The sequence below is a fragment of the Xenopus laevis genome, chromosome 4L (genome assembly GCF_017654675.1).
Source record: "Xenopus laevis strain J_2021 chromosome 4L, Xenopus_laevis_v10.1, whole genome shotgun sequence".
In the NCBI taxonomy this organism is placed as follows: Eukaryota; Metazoa; Chordata; class Amphibia; order Anura; family Pipidae; genus Xenopus; species Xenopus laevis.
The window spans coordinates 126,485,992-126,507,369 of record NC_054377.1 but is presented as its reverse complement, the minus strand read 5'-3'; the positions used below and the strand labels follow the sequence as shown (position 1 = coordinate 126,507,369).

Genomic DNA, 21,378 nt, shown 5'->3' with positions numbered 1-21,378 from the left:
TAATAGTCTCTGGGAAGGGAGTGTGACTGTGGGATAGCAGGTATAGTAGGGAGAGATGGTCTCTATAGTAACAGTGGGATAATAGTCTCTGGGAAGGAAGTGTGACTGTGGGATAGCAGGTATAGTAGGGAGAGATGGTGCCTATAATAACAGAGGGATAATAGTCTCTGGGAAGGGAGTGTATAAGCACAGCTATAAGTCTATAGGTTTAGGTCATTTAGTCCTACTTTGAAAAAGACAATGCAGGACACTGTCCCCCAATGTTGAGCCAACTTTAAGTGAAAAGCATGATATTGAGTTTGTTGTGGTGTTTGTAGCTGTTAAAACGAATTAACAGAAATCTCTAATGCAGAGTTTCCCAGTATGTAGCAATATATCCAGTATGTAGCTGATGTGCAGCATGTGCCCAGCAGGATGATGAATGGTCCCAGACCAGCAGACACCTGTAGGGGGAAGATGCTTTGAGTCTGCTTGTCTCCCCCTCTCTCACTCCATGGTCCATCCCTCCCCCTTTCCTCTATGGGCTCCTCCCTCCCGTCCCTGTCTGTCAGTGGAGAGATCAGAGTATACACATCTGTGGGAGTGCATTTATCCACCCGGCTCTACATACCGGCGGTCTCGCTCACCGGCCATGCCGCAGTTAGGCCCCCTTCAAGCGCTCAAGGGCCCCCCATCAGACGATGTTTGGGGGTGAGAGAGTAGCACAAGACCTACTCCAGGACATTAGCGCCCTGCTTGGAGCTACTTCGCCAACACTAAGCGCTGCGTTTGGATCCGCTGCTCTGACACTGGGATCTGCCCAACTGTCACTTTTCCCGAGCCCCGGATCTGCCACTGCCCCAGAGCACAACAAGGAGTGAATATTCCCCGCAGCAGCCGCTCAGCATCATGTGGGCTCCGACCGAGGAGGAGAAATACGGAGTGGGTGAGTGCGACTGCGACTCCAGCCCTGGCGCAATGGAAGCCTCCTGGCTCAGTACAGCACATGATTGCACAGCACACACTCCATCAGTCACTGCAAGCAGAATACACACACAATACGTGACGTGCATACACAAACACACAGCACAGTGCAGGAATGTACCACAAGACTGCAACACACAAACACATCGCACAACTGACGCACAGAAGGGCAGACAGAGCGCTACCAGCCTTCCACTCACATCAGCCACTCCTCTGCCTCTCAGTGTGCCCAGAACAGGTGCATGTGGAATGGCATGGGCTTCCCTCGGGAGTGGGGATACTCTTGCCTCCCATGGGGCTTTACATTTAATCAGGGTAACAGCAAGGACCCCAGGGCACTAAAATCATAATTCCCTGCCTCTCTCTCTTTCCTGCCAGCCAGCAACAGACTCAATCTTATTACTTTGTTTCTTTATGTCTAGAGACTGAGCCACAGCCTGGTCACATGATGATGTGTTGTGGTTCTGTGTGTGTATGTGATTGTGTATATCTGCTTGTGTTTGGGTTCCCAGCCTGAACTTTTCTGTATCTCATGCTGTTAGGCAGTGGTGTGCTGTATTGTGTATAGTGTAAATATCAAGTCTCTTATATATTTATGGGTGAGTCTCCCACTGATAGGCAGCCCTGCCCTTTGATTTGCAGTTCCTGTTTGCAATAAGTCACTCAGTATAAAGCATTTCATTAACCATAACATATATATATATATATATATATATATATATATATATATATATATATATATATATATATATATATATATATATATATAATTCTAAAAAATCGCCACACTCACAGGTATTTCTCCAACAAACATAGTTTGATTTTATCCATCTTTTCGGCTCCTCGGAAAGAGCCGTCTTCAGGAAGGGAAAAACTGTTTTGGAACAGCACCCAGGCGGTATATTGATTTTTTTCTGAGTGCACCAGACTGGACTGTATTTAAACTCTGCCTAAATACACAAATATATGTCAATAAGATTGCATACCAATATGACATACATTCATTATCTGATCCGGTGGCTGCAGCCAAACTTTGGCCAAATAGTCGATATACAGCAGCTGCTTGTGAGGTGCATCATTTTAAGCATTAATTAGAAATACACATTGTTTTATAATTCAGAATTAATCACATTGCATTGCCTGCTGCTCAGCTGTACTCAACAACATATACAACATATTTAAAGTTCCCTCAAACCAACACATCTGACTATATATAAAAGAAAGTGACCTTTGTTCTCTTGCCTTTACATGATAATGGAACTCCTCAATGACTATATCCTTATATTTTATGATAGAAGGCACATTATACATATATAACTGTATCAAACATCTCTACCAAATTACACATTAGAGCCAGAAGGGCCCCGTATCAGTGTGCCTCAAAAAAAGGTCTCATCTCCATCTCTCAGGTTACTGTTGAACTACATTTCCCAGAAACCCTCCTTACCAAGAGAAGGAGGTTCTTTTTTAAAACAAATAAAAACAACAATTATATTGTGATGAATTTCCTCCTTTAAAAATGTAACGCCAGAATAAATATTAGAACATTATTGTCCAGCAGATGTTAATGTGGCTAGCCCTCTGGAAACTAATATCCAAAGTCCAAAAAAGCCACTAAATTGGTTATATAAATAAGTGTACGTAGAAGGCTGAAACTCCTCTATATACATATATATATATATATAAATATTTATATAAATATATATATATGTATAGTTCCATTGGTACTCACCATTCCATCCGTCATTGGCCGGGTGCTTACCAGCAATTATGTACTGTCCTTAACGAAAGCACTCACGGCAAAGTAACACCTTTTAGGCGATATAAATATAAAAGAAGAACTTTATTAATCCATGCTTACTACGATGCTTTTCGATTCTCAAGGAATCGTCATCAGGTTACACTATGCGTTTGTACTGTATATAGTACCCAATGAGGTTGTTTTTTTTGTTCTTAATTAGGGATGTAGCGAACTGTTCGCCGGCGAACTAGTTCGCGCGAACTTCGACTGTTCGCGTCCGCCGCAAGTTCGCGAACGTCGCGCGACGTTCGCCAATAGGCGTTCGCGTCAAAATCGGTCGCCCATTCGACCATTCGATCGCTAAAATCGAACGATTTTCGTTCGATTCGAACGAAAATCGTTCGATCGAACGATTAAAATCCTTCGATCGTTCGAATCGAACGATTTTCGGATGATCGAAGTTCGCGAACAGTTCGCGAACAGTTCGCAAATTATGCCGGTGTTCGCGAACGGCGTTCGCGAACACATCGGCGGCGGTTCGCTACATCCCTATTCTTAATGTGGGTTTTGTATGAGGTTGGTTGACATTGTTGGGAGTGTACAATTTTTGTTGGAACAGCTGCATGAGGTTAGGTGGCCCAATAGACTATGTATGAAGTTGTTATCACTGGTGTTTGTGTATAAAGTCGGTTGCATTGCTAGGTTATTTGAGGTGTGTTGGCACTGTTGATTTTATACTACATTAAATGGTACTGGGAGGATGTTGGGCACTGTTGATTGTTTATGCTTGTGATGGGTACTATTGATTGTGTATTATGCAGTGTGGTGCTGTTGGTGAATTGTGTTGGTGCTGTTGGTTGTGTACAGATACGACTGACAGTGTTGATCATGTATAATGTTGCTTGATGTTGTTTGTTTGGCATAAGACTAGTTGCCAGTGTTGTTATTTTACAAGGTTTCTTAGTGATGCTAGTTGTGCATAATGTTTGCTGTGTGTGACACTGGTTGGCACAGTTGGGTGTGTGTATCTAGTTTTTGCTGTTTGTTGACTATGATGCTGACTGATGCTTGTGGTTGTGTGCAAGTTTGGTTGATGGGGTTTGTGGTCTGCACTGATGGTTGTATGTGCCTTTCTTTGGTGCTATCAGTTGTAGTGTTATAAATACTTATTTAAAGAGAAATGTATTGGGATTTTCCTGCAGGCAACCCCTTCCATGAGGTCAATATGTGGTTTATGCCAATATTGGTTTTCATCTCCTCTACATAGTTGGATTGGTGCTTTGTGTGTGTGAAGTTGGTTGCTTTCTGGTTGAATTTTCGATGATAAATGGGATTTGTTCTGCGCTCGAGGGGGCGGTTATTACTTATTCATGGGTTTTATTTAAAGCTTGCCAGCATATTCCGCAGCACTGCACAATGTGTAAATTAATCCAAAAATATTCAGAAAAAGCAAGGACCCTTCTCCCAAAATATCTAATTGAATGAAAATTTCCATAATGAGAACCAAGTTACCACACAAGGCTCATGCAGTTACACAAAAAACAGGTGAATATGTTGGGCTGTGTCATTGGAGTTTATCTCCGTGTCTTTGGCAGAAAGCAAGGGGGTGCAGGGTGGCGGAAGTTACACATAGAAGGACAGCAACAATATTCCTTTGTTGTCTACAAGCTGCTGAGGGATAGGCTCAGTAATACTGAAGATGGTACAGAAAGCCAAAATCTAAAATCCGTTCCTAGGGTCCTGTAAAGCACTAATATTATAGCTTTGCTTGCTGCTCACAAGCTGAGATTCCCTGAATCCTGAATTCAGCTAAATCCCAGCCCTATTTTTGTATGATTCAGCCAATCCTAATGCCTGGCTAATTGAATCAGAACCTCTAATATCCAGTTGGACAAAAGGTGACAAATCTACACTTCAAGGTGTTGTTCACCTTTAAATGAACTTTAAGCATGACGTAGAGAGTGATATGCTGAGACAAATTTGCATTTGGGTTTCATTTTCTATTATTTGTGAGATTTTATTCAGCAGCTCTCCGCTTTGCAAGTTCAGCATTTGGTTACTAGGGTCCAAATTAGCCTAAGAACCATGCATATAAATAAATAGGTGAGGCCTGAATAGAAAGATGAAAAATTAAAAGTGGCAATAACAATACATTTGTAGCCTTACAGAGCATTTGTTTTTAGTCAGTGATCCCCATTTGAAAGCTCGAAAGAATCAGCAGAAGAAGGCATATAATTAAAAAACTGTAAATAAAAAATAAAGACCAATTGAAACGTTGCTTAAAATTAGCTATTACACAACATAATAAAAGTTAATTTAAAGGTGAACCACCTTTTTAAGGTCAAAACAAGAAAATGCCATTACTACGAAGAACTATGATTTTTGTTGTCAGACCATACAATAACTATAGCTGAAACCACAAAAACCACAGTATAAAACTACGTTGTGGAACCAGTGCTGCCTGTTAGAAAACACTCATATTAACATGACTGCTGCCATCTTGCCTTACTATACCTGCTTCTCTTTTCCTACCCAACTACTGCCCCGGTTATTCCCCTGGGGGGCTTGGGAAGGCAAGTAGTATATTGGGCCCTCCAATAGGCCGAAAATTGGGCAGGTGTCGATTGGGCAGGCTGAAAATTTCTATTGAGGACCTCATTGGTTCATTGATTTGGTCCTCAATCCCACCACTGGCATCCCTGGCCTTGTGATCCGATCATTGGGTCCTAGAGATTGGATCACCCCAATATCGTCCACTGAAGATGGGTATAACGCTGCAAGATCTGCTTATTTGGCAACTTCTGCAAATGAGCATATCTGCCCATGCATGGCCACCTTTACCCCCACTAAAACTGTCCATGGCTACTGACTAGTTACCAACCTCTCAGGCAAAGGATAGGTTTTGTTTCTGTTATTGGGAGACGTTAAGAAGAGCAGTGAGTACTCTTAGGGTACCCCATCACAAACACTGCTCCTTGTCTGCTTCTGCTCTCATAGTTGAAAAAGTATCCTGTCCCCAGCACCCAGAGGTTAACTTCCCCTTTCCGTTCAGGCAGAGCTAATTTCCTGATCCATGCATTTGCATAATAGTCGTGCCACTGCCAGCTAGTTTCTTGTTGTAGTCAAGGCTTGTAAAATGGAGTGAAAGAACATGTTTCCGAAGGGCCTGACTCTGTGCCGTGTGTTCAAGGACTCATATAAAAGTGCATGTTTGCTGTTTGTGTCAGCCCTGTCAGCCTGAGCGAGTTCACATAAAGGAGACAGATAAAAGGATTCTGTTTATTGCCGACATATAGCCGAGCATCTTCCAAGCTCCTGTCCCTGCAGTTTAACGGATACGGCAGGGAAGGCCTTTCAAGCAGAATACCTTTTAGCCTGGACTGGAAATGAGATGTTACAACAATATTTAATAATAATCATGATTTTTATAATGTAGTTTTTAATTCTAAATTACACAGTTTAGACTGCAAATAATTCATTCTACCATATAAAATTTCATTCCTGAATCAACAAGTGTATTTTTTTTAGTTGTAATATTGGTGTGTAGGTGCCATCATTTTGCCTGGTCACCTTCCCATTGTTCTGCTGATGGGTTCCTGGGGGAAAATGGAAGGGTTGATATCACTCCAACTTGCAGTACAGCAGTAAGCACAAGTCACATGACATGGGGCAGCTGGGAAACTGACAATATGTCTAGCCCCATGTCAGATTTCAAAATGAAGTATAAAAAAATCTATTTGCTCTTTTGAGGAACGGATTTCAGTGCAGAAGTCTACTGGAGCAGCACTATTAACTGATGCGTTTTTTCCCATGACAGTATCCTTTTACGCATTTCCATGAGAATGACACTTTGCAATGTTTCTATAGTAGCTTGTACGTAATGGTAACCAAGTTAGCATGAATTCATGTTGGTGGCAATATATTAGGACTTTTTTAGTAGCCTTAAGGGATGGTTTTCCAAATGATCCCTTATCTGGAAAACCCCAGGTCCCAAGCATTCCAGATAAATCATATACCCAACAGATCGTTCTTTGGCTTGCAAAGCCCCAGAAATATTTTTAAATAATAATATGCATTCTGAAACTGATGCAGAGATTTCAGATGTTCCTGCTGAGCAAACATGACATGTTGATGCATATAGGGTATTCTCATTTTCTGCTGTTGCTGGGTCTTTAACACATTTTTGGCACTGATAAAGCATCAGTTTTCCCACAGTCTGCTTTAAGAATCCAGCCCATATTGTTTAGAGGAGATGCTCAGTGATACTGAAAAAAACAACATATGCGATGTGAGTTATAGCAAAGCATATTACTGTCTCCTTGCTTTTATTTGTTTCATTTAAAATCAGATATTTTGGGCTTTCATTTAGCCTTACCATTGGTTAAAGGACAAGGAAAGTCTAAAATAGAATAAGGCTAGAAATGCTGTATTTTGTATACTAAATATAAATATGAACTTACTGCACCACAAATCCTAATCAAATAAATAATTTATGTTTTCAAAGTTGGCTACAGGGGGTCACCATCTTGTAAGTTTTTTAAACATCTTTGCAAGACTAAGACTGTGCACATGCTCAGTGTGATCTGGGCTGCTTAGGGATCGTCATAAACAAAGCTGCTTGAGTTCTGCATGGCTGGGAAGTAAGGCGGGGGCTCCCCCTGCTGTTCATAAGTATGATTGTTTCCCTGCTCAGCAGTTAGGGACTATCTGACAATTCCTATCCACAGCAGTAAATGAAGGGAGAATTTCACTGCATACAGTCGGGTTTCTTATAAAAACAGTACACATTTTTTAACTAAAGTATATTGGAGATAGGTTTCTTTTTCATTAAAGAAAGTAAAAATGGGATTTTATTTTTTTGCCTTTCCTTGTCCTTTAAAGGAGAAGGAAAGCTACAGAGGCATTTTATTGCCAATAGATTAGCTGCAATAGTGCAAGCTAGAATGCTATATTTATTTTGTAGAATGCTTTACTATACTTGAGTAAAAAGCTCTAGAAGTGTTCTGTTTGTTTAGGATAGCAGCTGCAGTATTAGCTTGGTGTGACATCACTTCCTGCCTGAGTCTCTCATTGCTCACTTATAGCTCTGGGCTCAGATTACAGCAGAGAAGGGAGGGGAGGGGGAAGGAGCAAACATGCTCACGCCCAGGGCAAGGAGGTTTAAGCTGAAGGCAGGAAGTCTGATACAGAAGCCCGTGTGTACACAATACGTAGAAGGAAAGAAATGCAGTGTTTCTTTTGACAGCGGACTCAAAACAGCATTACTTTGAGGGTTTACTGGTATATTAAGGTAAACCTTTCTGATAAGGCTTACTTAGTTTTAACCTTTCCTTCTCCTTTAATGACCAATAACTGATACAAACCCAAGGGAGATAGATATGAAAACATTCCTGTTTATAAACAAATATATTTAGCATTTGGCCAATAGCAGTTACTGTGATGTGGCAGGGTTCAACTGTTTGTAGTCTACAGTGTTGTAACTAAGGAGATCCAACTTTAAAGGATCCCACTTTACTGGGGCCCGTGTTGATATCTCACTGGTAGTGCACTTTTAAATAATCAATTCCAACTCCAGTGCCTGATATCCTAGGGAGGTAATCCTAGGTTTCATTCCCTCTACAGTGATCGCAGAAAGCCAGAGGTTGGGTTGCTACCTGTTCATCTCTATAGGAGTGTACAGTGAACTGACTCACTAAACTGCATCTTATGCAGTTGGTGAGTGTTTAGGTCTTTTGTAGCTCTTAAGATGATATGTATGGGTGGAAATTAACATGCAGATTCAAAAGCAACAGTTATGGCCCATGTGCACCACCTCAAGTCACTGATTGGTTACTAACGAAGAAATACGATGTGGCTAATGGCGGAGCTCTACCCTTGCATGCCAGCTCCTGCTGAACTGCTGCTCTCGCGATAAATCGGCTCCTTCCAGCCGGCTTCTACTTACACGCTTCTGTCATCGCTGTGTAGCGCTGTTCAAAGCATTATCGGAGTCTGGCAGGTTAGTATCAAATAAATGGCTTTATTGAGCGCTTTAAAATAGCTGAGGAGGGGGATTCACATCTAACGCGTTTCGTGTCAGTAAACCTGACACTTCATCTGATGAAGTGTCAGGTTTACTGACACGAAACGCGTTAGATGTGAATCCCCCTCCTCAGCTATTTAAAGCCACTGATTGGTTACTGCCTGGTAACCAATCAGTGGAGACCAAGAGAGCTGAAAAGCAGGAAGTAGTGTTCTGTTATGTTAGACATCCAGTCACTCCAGCCTTTATACATTACATTTTTGTTATATTAGAAACATTTTTTATTTTGCACAGTCTATTAATTTACCTAATTTTTATTTTTATACTGAACAATTTCTTTAAGTTAACTTTTAGTATGTTATAGAATGGCAACTTTTCAGTTAGTCTTAATTATTTATTTTAAAGTTTTTTTTAATTATTTGCCTTTTTCTTCTGACTCTTTGCAGCTTTCAAATGAGGGTCGCTCACCCCATCTAAATAACAAATGCTCTGCGAGGCTATAAATGTATTGTTATTGCTACTTTTTATTACTCATCTTTCTATTCAAAAAAACAGCCTCTAAAGTTGCCTAAAGGTCATGTTGATTGTTTTTCACTGATAGGGCTGCTTTTGTAAGTAATTGTTACTTAAACCTGACTGTTTTACCAACCTGACTGTCAATTAGAGTTTCTAATGCTAACCAACTACTGCTGCACAAATATGGCAGCCCCCTCAAAGAGTAACATGGGGATGAGATGGACGATGTAACATCATTGGGCAAATACTTTTATGGCAAAATTATAAATTACATGCAAGACAATGTTATGAAGCAAAAAATGATTAATTTCTGGCGTCATTATCTCTATAAGGCTTCCTTGAAGACTATAGAGTGGGCGGATCTTTGTTATACAGGTATGGGACTCGTAATCCAGAATGCTCAGGACCTAGGGTTTTTCGTATAAGGGGTATGTCTGTAGTTTGGATCACCATACATTGTCTACTAAAAAATCATTTAAACATTAAATAAATCCAATAGGCTTGTTTTGTCAACCAAAAAGTATTCATTATATCTTAGTTGGATCGAGTACAAGGTACTGTTTTATTATTACAGAGAAAAAGGAATTCATTTTTAAAAACTTGAATTATTTGAATAAAACCGAGTCTATAGGAGATGGCCTTCCTGTAATTCAGAGCTTTCTGGATAATGGGTTTCCTCTTAATGGATCTCATACCTGGAGAACAAATAAAATATGGTGAAGATAAAGTAGGTAATGGCACTCTGAAGATCCACAAACGGGGCATCAAAAAAAGTAGTTAAAATATATCTTTTATATACCTTTATACACGTATTTTCGTTCCCGCAAGGGAATTAATCATAGGATCAAATAAATGATGGCTGAACACATTAAAGCGAGCTTGCTACAATAGTGCCTATGGGAGCACTACTATTTCTGCCATTTTCCAGCCAACAGAGAAGCGCCGAGACATGGCCATTTGGCGGGTTGTTTTGTTCATTGGAATTCTCATCTCACAAGCTCACTGATTTGGTTCAGAAAACTATCCAGTGACAGCAGTGACAGGGGGATTCCAGTGAAGTGAGTCAGAGTGACGGCCATGATCAGGTGCTTCCCTACTAGAGCAGAACTTGCACTTCAACTTCTAGAGTTCTGCATGTGTAGGACAGCATTAAATAGTATACAATCCAATCATTTCCATTCCCTTGCCCAAATGAACAAATAATACATATATATTCCTTAGGCCGCGCAGCCAGGCATAATGATAATAAAAAAAAGTATCATCCTTTCTAGAAATTATGCAGAATTTTCATGAAAATGACATGTTAATGCGTAGAGGGCATTTGGATATTCTTTTGCCAGCCCTCTGAGCCATGCATAATCAGTGTCACAGACTTAATATTAGTAACGTCTAAATAATATAAAATTGATTTCATGCTTGGCTTGCTCTGGATTTGTCCCTCTTCTGGCTGTCTGGAAACTTTGAGAAAAAGGGTTAAATATTTATTGTTCCATAAAAAAATAAGCTTTCTTTTGGCAGGAAGAAGCCACAAGCATTTATTTTGCCAATTACATTAGTTAATCTTACAGCCATTTCTAAACCCTAGGGGACTGAGATGAAACGCCTTCTTTATTCATCCCAGCTATTCAGGCCTGTAGGTGCTCTCTCTCTCTTCCTCTATCAACAGGAGAAACAGTGCGCTGGTAAAGGAACTACTGCTTCAGCCCAAAATAAACTATTGATCTATATTTTCTCAATTATGTAGATGCTCTATGTCGTAAGAGCAGCCTGTATCTTCTCTGCTCTTTCGATGCTGGATTTAAATTTTTTCTGCCTATTGGTCCAACCAGTTGCTCTGTCTTACTTCCCCCCTCCCTACCTACTTCAGCTCCCTTATTTGTGATACCAACAATCCAATGTCAAAATCTTACCGAATCAACTGGGATAGGACTTGAAGACCCAAGCCTATCCCAACCCATAGCAGCTTACATCAGACTGTGTTAGCGCTATAGTACAGTCCTACACAGGTCCAGTTGGGCAGACCCATGCCCAGGGGCAGATTAATGCACAGCCACCCCTAGGCTATAGACTAGGGCCCAGTTTGGTCAGGGACCCATCTAGCCAATTGATTGTAGGCTACATCTCATTAATCCACCACTGCCAGTGATCGAAATGAACCGGCTGGCCCACAGCCGGTCCCGGACCCGCTAACCTGCTTGGCTCCTTCCCTGTCCCTGTTGCCTGCCCTTACCTGGAAGTTGTTTGTTTCTAACCTGACCTCAGACCCCTATAACCAGAAGGAACTTGATGCAAATACATGCAACTGCAATGAGCATTTTTAATGATCTGTTGCACCCATTTCTGTGCTACTGCAAACTGTGACTGTGATCGTAAATGAGTCTTTCTGTGTTCATAACCCAACAGGTACTCTCTTGGGGAGTACACACTTATAAATCTAGAACAAAAGGAACATCAAGAACAAAAGGAACTGGGACTGTTTGATGAGGATGCTGTTAGTGTCTCTGAGCTAAATGTATAGGCATGCACAGCAGCTGTAAAACTGCCCAGCTCATTCTAAGCTGTGCCATGCGGGATTCAGCTGCCCTTATGCAGATACTACGTGGCAATATTTTGAGGAACTATAACAAAAGCACCACAGGCAGGCCATTCTGAAAGTATTTAAGAGTTAAAATATGACTATTGCTGTCAGAGTCAGAAACTACATCTGTCTTTGTTCAGTGTATAAACCCCTCTGTGTACATTGGGAAATCCACTTGTGTGAAGCTTCTTTTGCTCTGCAGGGACAGTTGCTTTGAAACCAACTAAAGAAAATTAAAACTACCTCTATCCTTATCGTTGCAGCTGCTATTTTTGGTGATATTTTTACATTTTGGATAGATAATGGAAAATGTCAGTTGGAGGTAAATGTCTAGTAACCCGAGCAACCAATTAGATATTTGTAGAACTGTAAATGGTACCCATTAATTGGTTGCTATAGGTTACTAGAACTGGGCCACTTGTTATTACATTATCCCATAAGAGTTCCTGTGTTTTGAAGTCACTTGGAAATAGAGCATATTGCTACTCCATTGAAATGTTGCTGGTTAGAACATACCTATAGATGTCCATAATATCTTATTTTATGGGTACTTAAAGGAGTTGTTCACAGGGGTGCTCCGCCAATGAGGCGAGTTGAGGCTGTCGCCTCAGGCAGCAGCGCCCCACTAGGTACCAGGGGCAGCAAAAATGCTGCTCCTGGTATTTTAAGAGGGAATTTCCTGGGGAGGGGGGGCAGCAGCAACTGCTGCTGCCTCAGGCGGCGGAGGGGCCAGGATCGCCCCTGGTTGTTCACCTTCCAAACACTTTTTTAAGTTCAGTTGTTTTCAGATTGTTCCCCAGAAATAAAGACTTTTTTCAATTACTTTCCATTATTTATGTGTTACAGTTTTTCCAAAATCTAAGTTTAAAGTTGAATGTTCGTATCTCTGGTGTCAGTCTGGCAGCTCAGTAATTCAGGTGCAGACTCTGAACTGTTACATTTTTATAACATTTAGTTGATACATTTCTCAGCAGCATCTCTGGAGTATTAGCAACTATTGTATCAATTCTAACAGCTGCCTGTCATGAAACCAATAGATTCTGCTCAGCAGGTACAAAAATAAGGAATGTATCAACTAAATGTATCAATTTAGAACAGTTTACAGGGTCGGTGACCCCCCCCAGAGCTGCTTTAGAAGGTGAAAAATGACGCAGTCCACTTCATTAGAAAAACTGTGACACATAGAAAATAGAAAGTAAATGGAAAAAGTCGTTATATCTGAAAACAACTAGTTGCTTGAAGGTGAACAACCCATGTAATAGAACATATTTCTAGTTGTGGCTGAAAAGCCTGTTGCCTCTGTTAAAGCCTATACTCTTGATTAGGAAATGCCTAATAAGGCCTCACTTCAGACTGAAAAACCCCACTGTGAGGTGCTTCCTATTCTTTTGGATTGGAAGCACCTGAGAGGACTTCACTAGAGCATCTTTGGTTTAAAAACGCCCACAGCTATGGGGTACTGCCTATTCTATTGACTAGGAAAGACCTGATAGAACTTCACTAGGGCATCTTTGGTTTTAAAAAGCTCCTCTGCCACAACTGCCATCTATTCTCTTATTGGGAAACATCTGATAGGACCTCACTCACTAGAGCATCTTTGGAGTTAAAATCCCCACTGCCATGGTCTATTCGTTTGAATGGGAAAACATGTTAGGACCTCACAAGAGACGGAAAACCCCAGGTGTTGAGAATTCTGGATAACAGGTCCCATACCTGAACAAGCAGTTTGGACCAAAAAGATGCTCTGCCCCAGTTTCTGCCTTTTGCACCTTAATAGGAAACACCTGAAATGACCTAATAAAAGCACTTCTGGAAATTGGGAGGCAGAAGGGACAGGTTCAGATGTATATGAAATATGCAGGTGGAGCATAGCTGTACAAGCCCCTTTTTAACAGCTCAGTTATAAGACAATAACATAACTGTTTGGTGGAATTGTGTGTCTCCCTTTAAGGCCGCTTCATATTCTCTTACTGTGTTTACACTTTGAATAAAGTTTCCCTCATTGTCTGTTCCACTGAATAATCAGCCTCTTCAGACTCGCCAAAACGCAGAGGGCATTGTAGCTGAAAATAAATTTGTTCGCATTTCATCTGGAAAGTTAATGTTCACGGAGACAGCTTCGCTTTACTGCCTATAAATTGAAGACCCTTTCCTTACAAACACGCATAGACCAGCAGATTTTGCCAAAAGAATGCTAGATCGTTGCAATTACAATCCCAAGTTTAGTCTTTGATGTATTTTTCTTTTTCAATTTTCTTTCCTTAGATGCTAAATTTAACCTTTTAAAGCCTAGACAAAAATCCTCCAAGCCTCAGCACCATGATGTCATAGCCCCATCCCAATAGCATGACTCTTTTCCCTGACATCACCAGGCCACGCTTTTGTTTGAGTTTCGCTAATGGCAAAGGTACAAGAGATGAACATGAAGTTGTTACATTAAATTCCTGCTGTTTAAAGGGCATGTAAAGTCTAAAATAGAATAAGGCTAGAAATGCTGTATTTTCTATACTAAATATAAACATGAACTTACTGCACCACAAGCCTAATCAAACAATTTATGCTTTCAAAGTTGGCTACAGGGAGTCACCATCTTGTAACTTTGTTAAACATCTTTGCAAGACTAAGACTGTGCACGTGCTCAGTGTGGTCTGGGCTGCTTAGGGATCATAAACAAAGCTGCTTGAGTTCTGCATGGCTGGGAAGTAAGGAGGGGGCTCCCCCTGCTGTTCATAAATATGATTGTTTCCCTGCTCAGCAGTTAGGGACCATCTGACAATTCCTATCCACAGCAGGAAATGAAGGGAGAATTTCACTGCATACAGTCAGGTTTCTTATAAAAACTGTATATATTTTTTTAATTAAAGTATATTGGAGATAGGTTTCTTTTTCATTAAAGAAAGTAAAAATGGGATTTATTTTTTTGCCTTTACATGCCATTTAAAGCTGTCCTATTTTGATAGGTGTCAGTAGGGGCAAGTTGAAGGCAGTGTGCAAAGTCCCAAAAAAGCATACACTTGCCTGGGTCAGAAATAGGGAAAGGAGGAAGGGCACAACAATTTGGGGGTCGCTGGGCACGTACCTCTTCTCTTTGCTTTCCACTATTTTTGGGCATAAGAAAGTAATCAAATCAGCACCCGACTATAGAGTTTTATGCTTGTTCACATGTGGAGGGTTGAGGGTGAGCATGCATGCACCCTGGAGATGAAAGAGCGGGTGGTGCCAGAGGCTCTTGCCTTGGGTGCCCTATAGCTCAAGTCCGGCACTGTTCCTTGCTACTTCTAAGGGGGCGGGGGGTGGATACATTTAGTTGATTCATTTCTTATCTTTGTCCCTGCTAAGCAGAATCTTAAACAGTTTAGAGTCTGCAGCTGGATTACTGAGCTGTCAAACTGTAACACCAGAGGCAGGAACATTAAAATTGAATCTTATATTTTGGAAAAACAGTAAAAAAAAAAAGGAAAGTAATTGTAAAAGGTATTTTTTTTCTAGAGAACAATCTGAAAACAATTGAGTGTTTGGAAGGTAAACAACCCCTTTAAGTACCTATTAAATCACGTGTTCCTTTTCGGATACAATAATGGCAGCCCTTAAGAGAAATCAATGAGCATTCAGTGTACTTGCTAAGGATAGCAGTGCAGTCTTGATGCTCACAGCTGTACCCCCCCCTCATACATAGGTAGACTGTTCCAAGTCACATTTTTTCCTCGCTGTCTGTACTGGGATGCACTGAAGGCTGTGGCTGTCAAACTGCCCATACGCAGTGACTGATCATTTATTATATTGTTATTGTGACACATCATTCGTTAAACCTCTCCTAGCCTGTGTCCGTATTGACTGGCCCTGAGCGAGCCGAGCCGGGTGTTTGTGCTATGCTAAATTATTCTGAATAGAGGGATGTCTTGCACTCTAATGCATCAGCCTCTCTGGCTTTATCAGAGCTGTCAGCTTTCTAGTGCAAGTCTGCTCGGAAACATGCTAGCCACTTGAACTATGTAGGATTCCTTTTACATACAAGAGTCCCCTCCTAATATCTGTACCTTTCCTCTTATCTGAATTATTCTTATTGTGCATTTGCAGTGTTTTCCCAAAAGCTTTATCGTGTTGCTGTCGTAGATCTGCTGCATTATCTCCTTTTTATCTTGGACATTGGTTTTTACAGTTTTTAAATGTTGGGAGGTACAGTATGTATATTAATGACTGTGTGTCATCTTTGAAATCTCAAACAAACTTATTTTGTTGTGTTGTGTGTGTGTGTAATGCTTTTTTTTATTTAATTTACTGAATGTTGGGTTGTGTCTCTGTAGTGGGTGGTATGGAAGCTTTGGAACTCTAAACTATCCCTAGAGATTTCTTCTGGTCTGAAGCTTTTATGCATCAATAAACTGTGGCCAGCTTGAAAAGTAACTGACAAGAATGGGCACTGAAGTCCCTGGTAGACTCTTTGTAAGGGATGGAAGGGCGGCAGCAAGTTGAGAAAAAAGTGGCTTGGCAGGGGAATATGTCCTCAGGAGTTAATACCATTAGAACAAAAACCAAGGCTTCTGAGTTATGTGTTGTGAACACTAGTGAATGAGTACGCAGGAGACACAGGTACTCAGAAATAGGCAAATCAATTTGATTGTATACAGTAACCTGACATCCAATACGAAGATATAGGTGGTATGTAAGCCTATGGTAATAGGAAGATATAAGTAGTATGTAAGCCTATGGAAATATGAAGATATAAGTAGTATGTAAGCCCATGGTAATAGGAAGATATAAGTGGTATATAAGCCCATGGTAATATGAAGATATAAGGATATAAGTGGTATGTAAGCCTATGGTAATAGGGAGATATAGGTGGTATGTAATCCTTTTGTAATAGGAAGATATAAGTAGTATGTAAGCCTATGGAAATATGAAGATATAAGTAGTATGTAAGCCCATGGTAATAGGAAGATATAAGTGGTATATAAGCCCATGGTAATATGAAGATATAAGGATATAAGTGGTATGTAAGCCTATGGTAATAGGGAGATATAGGTGGTATGTAATCCTTTTGTATTATGAAGATATAAGTAGTATGTAAGCCTATGGTAATAGGGAGATATAGGTGGTATGTAATGCTTTTTTAATAGGAAGATATAAGTAGTATGTAAGCCTATGGTAATAGGGAGATATAGGTGGTATGTAATCCTTTTTTAATAGGAAGATATAAGTAGTATGTAAGCCTATGGTAATAGGAAGATATAGGTAGTATGTAAGCCTATGGTAATAGGGAGATATAGGTGGTATGTAAGCCTATGGTAATATGGAGATAAGGAAGGTCTGATACAGTAGTATCTGGCTAATGCCCTCTACAGTTGGGGCCCAGCAGGAGTTGCTCTGGCAGGCCATTCTGATCAGATATGGGGACCCATTGCATGGCAGCTTTGTCCCACAGTAATGTGTTATTTACTGGTACTACCCGTGCAGACTTGACCTGGCGAAGGCAGTCACTAATATCCGGCTCCTTCCATTTCGAGCAGCATCAGCATCTTGTGTCTGTATTGATTAGATTGTGAATGAAGGAAGTGTATTTGATTTCTCTATAGATCAATTTGTTTCTCTGAGTGGCACAAGAGGTTTCTTCATTTAGTGCCGTATATGAGCAAATGTCACACTCACAAGGTATGTCAGTAACATTGCAGGATTGGTTCTATACCCTTACTAATACCTGTAAGGCCTGTGCACCACGCTTATTCAATAGTGAACATTATGGAATTACTCTGGTGATAATAACCAACACTAATAGGATGTAAATGATGAATAAACTTTGTGTAAAGATCTGGGTAAACATATCAGCACTATATAATTAAAGGATAATAAATAAAATTGGTAACAGTATAAACGAACTGCTGGTAACCAGCTGCATTACGCTGTTTATTGGATAACAAACATTAGCAATATGGGATCAGAAAATCTCTGCTCTCTGGGGAAAGAAAGCACAATATTAGCGATCCTGCAGTTTAGTAAAAATGAAATACCAGCCCCCTCCCTTTTTATATTCTAGTTTATGTCTCAATATCTGCTGTTTTTGACATTCACTGGGTGAACAATAGAGGTCAGAGCCCACAGTTAAGGGGTTGCGGATACAGGTACTACTTTTTGATGTCTAGAACTAGCTATAGTAAAGGTACTAATCAGTGTCTGGTAGACAAAGTAATTGTATTTTAATTAAAATGAATCAGCACAGCTTTCAAATGATACTGATATTATTCCTATGATTGATATGGATTGGTCTCCCATAGACTTCATTATGATCAAACAATTCAAATTTTTAAAAATGATTTCCTTTTTATCTGTAATACTAAAACAATGCCTTGTACTTGATCCCAATTAAGATATCATTAATCCTATTGGTTCTGTTTAGGGGGTTATTTATCAAAATCAGATTTTTTTTTCTGATTGTTTAAAATAAAAAAGTCTGACCAAACTCAAATCCACAATTGGACCTTATCTATTATTAAAAAAGCATGATTTAATCTGAATGGGGACAAACTCGATAAAATAAAGCGAAAACCCGAATCATGCGATTTGAGTGAGTTTTTTTGGACTTATTTTTTAGTAGACTTGAGGTATAGAGATCCAAATTAGGAAAAGATCCCTTATCCAGAAAACCCCAGGTCCTAAGCATTCTGGATAACGGGTCCCATAACTGTACTCACAACCTAAGCATTCTGGATAACGGGTCCCATAACTGTACTCACAAGCCCTGACGCTTTGGCATGGCTTTACTTCTGAGATCAGAGAGTTGGTTCTGCTGGGCCACAATCCCTGCTTTTCTTCAGTTTAGGAATGTGTTAGTATCAACCGAGAATTTTGGTCTATACTTTGGTCTATTCTTTCTGCTCATGTCCATACGCAAATATGCAGGTTTTTGTGTGTTTGGGTTGTAGAAAATATGTAGATTAAGGAGTAGAAATTGGTTTAATATCGGCCCTCAAATTAGGTTCATACAGTTGTCCTATATGGATTGTCTCTCTTGCAGGGCTTCTAGGCATTGTGGGCAGCAGTAGCCCCTGCCTCTGGTAAATGTAACTCCATGAGTATACATACCACTGGCTAGAAAACTCTGGTGCATGTGGGTTTTGGATTCTACACCATGGGGTAAAGATACCACTTACTGAGTAACTACGTTTTCCTTTATCCCCCCTTGGGTACATTTACTACTGGCTGACAATTTTACCCTAGGAGGTACTGGTCCATTGCCAGTGCCTGAGATACTAGGATTCAGATTCTTTACAAGGGAACCACTGAGAATATTGGTTCTACTAGTTAACCCCTCGTTATTACACTTACCAATGGCTGAGAAACCAAATGGGATTCCCATGGGTACATGTTCCACTGGCTGATATACTAGGTTCTACCACTCATTGAGAATCGGCCCCCTTACCCAGAGGTGATCCTGGTCCCTCTGCTGCATGAGGCAATAGCAGTTACTGGCACTTCCCCCTCCCCCGTGTGCTTACCTTTTTGCGCCTGAGGGGGTCCAGGGGGGTCCACGAGGGTGGCAGAGAGGGCCAGTACGCTAGCGCAGAGAGCCTAACTGCGCTCTCTGCGCTAGAAGAGCCGAATTTCCGGTTTGGAAACCGGAAATCCGGCTCTTAAAGTACCAGGAGTGACATTTTTGCTGCCCCTGGTACCTAGTGGGGCGCTGCCGCCTGAGGCGACAGCCTCAACTGGCCATATTGGCAAAGTGCCCCTGCCCTTACCATTGGCTTAGAAACTAGTTTTTGCATGCTATCTCAAGAGCTGCATGTACCAACTAGGTTCTACAAACTGTACATTTTATTTCATGTACCACTGGCCTAGGAACAACATTTTTTAATGTGTCCCCAATGTTACCCCCAAAGTGCCACTAGCTGAGTAACCAGGTATGTACCCCCAGGTGTGTGCAAGTACCAGGAACTGAGGAACTAGGTTATAGAACTTCTTCTGTATCTGTAATATATCTAGTGCTACAGTGGTGTTATGTTTTAAAATATCTTGTTTTTGTAGATTAAAGTATTTCCAGTAAGGCAGAATCTCTGTTCAAGATCAGTCTGGTCCCTGTCAACAGCTGCAGCTACCCAGTAGCTCAGGATCTGTCTCTTTCTCCCAGGGGAATAGAACCTGTCCAGCTGTAACAGAGGACTGCTCTAGTAGACTGTAAACTGGCTTTCCTAGGTGTATTTCTAATATTAAAAGAGAATGTCTACTGTTCATTGGCGCCTACTCCCTGATTACACAGAAGGGGATTCCGGGGCATTAATTCTCCAGATGTCATTCTCAGTAATTTGGTAGGGGGAGTTGATAATATTGCAATCTGTTGGTAGAGATGATTTGGTGGTCTTCATCATATTAACCCCTTCACATGTTTTATTTTCTGTATTGTGCGTTACAGGATGGCTTAAGCTGATAACATTAATATTAAATGTGAAAGAATGAGTTGGTCCAAGTTATACTAAATGTGCATGTGCCTAATGTTCTATACATATAATCATTAAATATATATATATATATATATATATATATATATATATATATATATATATATATATATGGGATGCACCGAATCCACTTTTTTGGATTCGGCCGAACCCCCAAATCCTTTGCAAAAGATTCGGCCAAATACCGAACCGAATCCAAACCCTAATTTGCATATGCAAATTAGGGATGGGAAGGGGGAAACAATTTTTACTTCCTTGTTTTGTGACAAAAAGTCACGTGATTTCCCTCCCCGCCCCTAATTTACATATGCAAATTAGGATTCGGATTCGGTTCGGCCGGGCAGAAGGATTCGGCCGAATCCGAATCCTGCTAAAAAAGGCCGAATCCTGGCCGAATCCCGAACCGAATCCTGGATTCGGTGCATCCCTAATATATATATATATATATATATATATATATATATATATATATATATATATATTTATATTTATTTATTTAGTTATATATATAGTGCAATATATTTAAAAAGTTATTTAGAGAGAAGCTGTACAGCAGAGTTAGTGATCTGTGTTACAACAATGAAGGGGTCTGAACTGTTATTGCGGCACATTTCCATAGTATTAAATAATCTTTTACCTGCTTTTTTACCACCCCCCCAACATTCACTCAGGAATAAATGACTACCTCTCATACGACTCCGCAAATGCAAAGGAGTCCTGTAATCCACAGTAAACAATTGATCAATAGCCATGTGTATAAATATGCCACCATATAAATTAGAGATTTATATCCTTCTCTATAAACCAGTGATCTATAGCCTTCTGTTTAAAGGATAGTGAAAGCTCTATTGTAAGTCTTTGCCATCAGAAAGCACATTTAAATATATATCTGTAACTGCGCCAACCCAGATCAAACTGGATCCTTCATCACTATGTGATACAAATGGGTGACGCTGACCCTGTTGGACAGCCCACCACCTCTGACTCTCAACCACAAGAACTGCATGTGCAGAATAGAAGATCAGCGCTCTTCTCCTGTCAAGCATTCACTACAGTAATTAAAGAATGATCATTAAATAGGAAAGTAAACATTTTATAGAGTATAATT

The 21,378-nt window shown here is 40.4% G+C and overlaps 1 protein-coding gene across 3 annotated transcripts in view; it reads left to right on the top strand.

Moving 5' to 3' along the window:
- The first annotated feature begins 566 nt into the window (after positions 1 to 566).
- Positions 567 to 21,378, top strand: part of LOC108714603 (dedicator of cytokinesis protein 3) — a 191,600-nt gene continuing 170,788 nt past the window's right edge. For 2 of the 3 annotated variants that reach the window (XM_018258977.2, XM_041590776.1), the window contains exon 1: positions 568 to 925. In XM_018258977.2, the coding sequence (XP_018114466.2) occupies positions 889 to 925 (37 nt within the window). In that variant the 5' untranslated portion in view covers positions 568 to 888. Of the gene's footprint in view, positions 926 to 21,378 lie in introns of all 3 variants that reach the window. The other variant, XM_041590777.1, reaches the window with a different exon arrangement.